The sequence below is a fragment of the Ciona intestinalis genome, unplaced genomic scaffold (genome assembly GCF_000224145.3).
Source record: "Ciona intestinalis unplaced genomic scaffold, KH HT000107.2, whole genome shotgun sequence".
Taxonomy (NCBI): Eukaryota; Metazoa; Chordata; class Ascidiacea; order Phlebobranchia; family Cionidae; genus Ciona; species Ciona intestinalis.
This window is the reverse complement of record NW_004190429.2, coordinates 9,992-13,575: the sequence shown is the minus strand read 5'-3', so window position 1 is coordinate 13,575 and position 3,584 is coordinate 9,992. Positions and strand designations below refer to the sequence as shown.

The 3,584-nt window shown below is 32.1% G+C and overlaps 1 protein-coding gene across 1 annotated transcript in view; it reads right to left on the bottom strand.

Moving 5' to 3' along the window:
- Nucleotides 1-240: 240 nt before the first annotated feature.
- LOC101242327 (uncharacterized F-box/LRR-repeat protein C02F5.7-like) overlaps nucleotides 241-3,584 on the bottom strand; it is a gene marked incomplete at its 3' end in the record, with an annotated part of 5,114 nt that continues 1,770 nt past the window's right edge. Inside the window, exons 3-9 of the mRNA XM_009863250.1 lie at nucleotides 3,240-3,293; nucleotides 3,091-3,178; nucleotides 2,658-2,766; nucleotides 2,036-2,116; nucleotides 1,383-1,527; nucleotides 874-1,015; nucleotides 241-329 (exon numbers count right to left, since the gene is read on the bottom strand). Of these exons, the coding sequence (XP_009861552.1) occupies nucleotides 241-329; nucleotides 874-1,015; nucleotides 1,383-1,527; nucleotides 2,036-2,116; nucleotides 2,658-2,766; nucleotides 3,091-3,178; nucleotides 3,240-3,293 (708 nt within the window). The remainder of the gene's footprint in view (nucleotides 330-873; nucleotides 1,016-1,382; nucleotides 1,528-2,035; nucleotides 2,117-2,657; nucleotides 2,767-3,090; nucleotides 3,179-3,239; nucleotides 3,294-3,584) is intronic.

Below are 3,584 nucleotides of genomic sequence, written 5' to 3'. Positions count from 1 at the left end.
CCATCGGCAGTTTCTGGGAAGATGAAGCAAAGATCTACACGAATATTGAAATTTTTGCGTTATACAAATAACATTAAATGATAATAACTCATAAAATTTGTTTTAAAAATACGCTTTTTAAATTTGGCTTCAGACAAATAACATTAAAAAAATTATAATAAAATTACCCTTCAATACAAATTATTTTCAGAATGGTGTAATATGGTTTGTACAATGTTGAATGCATTATTTTCAACTTACTCCTCAGTTATTGAGTCACAGTTCGATAAATTCAAATAAATTAAACTTTTCATTCCCACGATCAGAAACTTTAAAAAATCATCCGTAACCTAATAAAGAGTATGAATAGGTTATTACTTATTACAATTTTATGGTGAAAAATCTGTAATATATATAGTAGGGTGTGGAAAGATGGAACACCTTTCCAATCTATTTGCTGCATTTGGTAGTAAACAAAGAACATTCAAAGAATTATAAAACTATATTCTCCTGACTCCCATAGACTGTTGGTAATTGTTTAAAACACGATCAATATATTTGAGTATTATGTACCAAAGGTGTCCCGTCTTTCCCCACCCTGACCCTACTATACATTTAGAATTAATATTACATAGGCATGTTTGTGACTTTGTGTTCTGTTTAAAGTTCATATTCTACTGAAGTGGTTCCTAAACCCACTTTTTTTCTTAAAAAACACCAAAGATGACCAACTGTTCACTAAAGAATGTGCATTGAATAAACATATTTCCTAAAGCAAACGGTAAAGTAATGGTTTCATGGTCATCCTAAAAAGGTATTCCTAAGAATACTTTATCTATAGTTTATTATGGCACGATAACCATGGTATTTAATTACAATATTATAAGACCCTACCATGCTACAGAATGCCATGGAAAAATAATTGAGTCGTGGGCAAGCTCTTGTGATTGCGATAATTGAGTCATTGGTCACAGCAAAACGAAGCATTCCTAAATCCAATTTTTCCAAACGGGGAAATGGATTGTGGTTATTATACCTGAAATAGAAAATGAAAGTGCTAATAAATGCTCATTGTCAAGTTCATTTTTTACATAAAGTTGCATCATATTGGATGAATATAACCTTCTTCATTCTTGCGTGGCAGGAAAACGATGGTCAGTCTAACACTGGTGTTATGTTTCATACACCTCGTGTCAGCAAAAACTATTACTGATAAAGGATCGGTTACTGGCAATTTTAAGGAAACATATATAGTAACAGTGTAGATTCAACAGTTGGTCCAATTACACATTTATTGAGTTTACTATATTTAACATGCTTAAAGCCAGACATTTTCATTAAACATTTAGCAACTTGAAACAGAAAACACGGTTCAACTTAAAAGTAAAATGAAAAATTCCAACCCGAATATTTGAAGCAATGAAGTTGAAGTTATTTTTGGACAATTTGCCAATGTTAACTGACGAAGAAGGCGCAATCTCACCAGCCCTCTCTCCTCCATACATCTTAATATTTCATCATCCTTGAATATCTTTACTTCATCATTTTCTTTAAAAAAAAAAGAGAAAAAAAATGGATTTTGTAATGTTTTAGTAATCTAAAAACTGATTAAGTTGTTTACTATTTTTCAAATTAAAAAAATGGTAAAAAATAAAATTAACATTCAATTCAGTAGGTTCTATGAGGGAACTCATCACTTAGATCAGACTTGAATGATTATTTTAATCATCAGTAAACTACCGCCTATAATCTTTTTTTTTCATTATTAACTAAAACCAACAGAAGTGAGAACTAACAAAAAAGGAAAGTTGTTTAAACATGCCATGAACCAAAAAAATAGATTATTGGTTCGATGTTGAAACATTGCAATATAATAAATCAATAAAAAATAAGTACTGGTAAAAAATATTGTAATTCAATTTAAAGCAATATCAAATGTACATTGATTTTAAAATATTACATGTATTATATATCTCTTTATATAATATATTATAGGTCATAGGAATATTGGTTTTATACGAAAGACTTTGTTTTTTTTTATAGCTGGAATACCTACCTTTATATTCATCAGTAGGGCTGTTGATCAACCCCGAGTATCCATGGTTGGTGGTATACTTTGAACTTGATAGGAATTGTTCTGTGATAAGAAACAAACATTTTCTTCCAATAATTGTAAATGTTTTTAACAGTAAGCGTGTTTTAACAACTGTTGTTTTGTCGCTATATCCTGTCTTTTTGTTTTAAATATTTTTAAATCGCTGCGGTAATAAAAAAGACAAATAAAGTTAAAATTATATATTATTTTCTAACATTTTGATTTTTACAACATATTGAAATTAAATTCAAGTGTAGATTCTGGTGCTGTAGCACAGTTGGTTAGCGTGCCTGTCTGTAAACTAAAATAAATGGGTTCAAGTCTCAACGCTGCTACCATTTGTGGCGGTATGTGTCGTTGGGCACGACACTTAACAGCAATTGCTCCAACCCAGTAGTCACTAAAGGGTTGTTTAAATTATAAGCCATTAAAAAAAATCCAAAAAATGCAATCACCCACAAAGTAAAATACATGGTAACTCGTAAGCTCGTAGGTGTATGAAACAGAACACCCGTGTTATAACGACTGTCGTTTTTCGGGCCAAGCGAGAATAAAGTAAGTTACATTCATTCATTCAATTTACCTTCCTCAGTTGGTTGTTGTGAGGGAAGGCCCAACAAACCAGTATCCGTTACTGATGAACACCAATTCATATTCAGAACTTCCAAATTAACAAAGTGAATGCAAATAGCCTAAAATAACATAATTTAGAGCCCATCTGACAAAAACATGATGTGATATTAATTGCTGATCTGACAAAATAATATTCAAAATTAAGTTACTTGGTTGGCAATGTTTTGAGTCAAATTTGACAATCACTATGAAAAAAATTTGGGCAAAATGTTACTGAGGAAAGCGAAATATTGTGGGCTGTGGCACAGCTAGTTAAAATATATAAAATCAACAATTTTGTGACCTGGAGCGCTGATCTGCAGCAAAATATTGTGTTGTGCTGTGAGGCAAAATATTGTGGCTAGTTAGAGCTAATTAAAATAAATAATAAACAATGCTGTAACCTGCAGCGCTGTGTCATCTAAATATTTTGACGAACCAATATCTAGATGACGTAAACCGTTTCCAAGAGGTGACACAACAAGGGGTTTGCTGTAAGCAAAAGTAATTGTGTGAAATTTAATTAGGAAAAAAGGCACTTTACTTTACAAACCGTTCTGGGTAAACTTGGTTGAAAATATCACCGAAGTGTGAGAAGTTGCAGCACCTGATATAGGAGATAAATTTAATCATTAAACTAATGATGTCTAATAGAAATATGATATTGCTAATAAAGTGAATAATAAATTAAACATAATGCCTTCACATGATGGTGCCAATGTTTATATACAGATAGAAAAGTGAATATATGTGTATGCTATTGAAAAAGGTACAACTTTTGCCGGCGCCGTGGCGTAGTGGTTAGCGAGCCTGCCTCCAACCCAGAAGTAATGGGTTCAAGGCTCGTCGCTGCCACCATTGTGGGCGTATGTGTCCTTGAGCAAGACACTTAACGGCA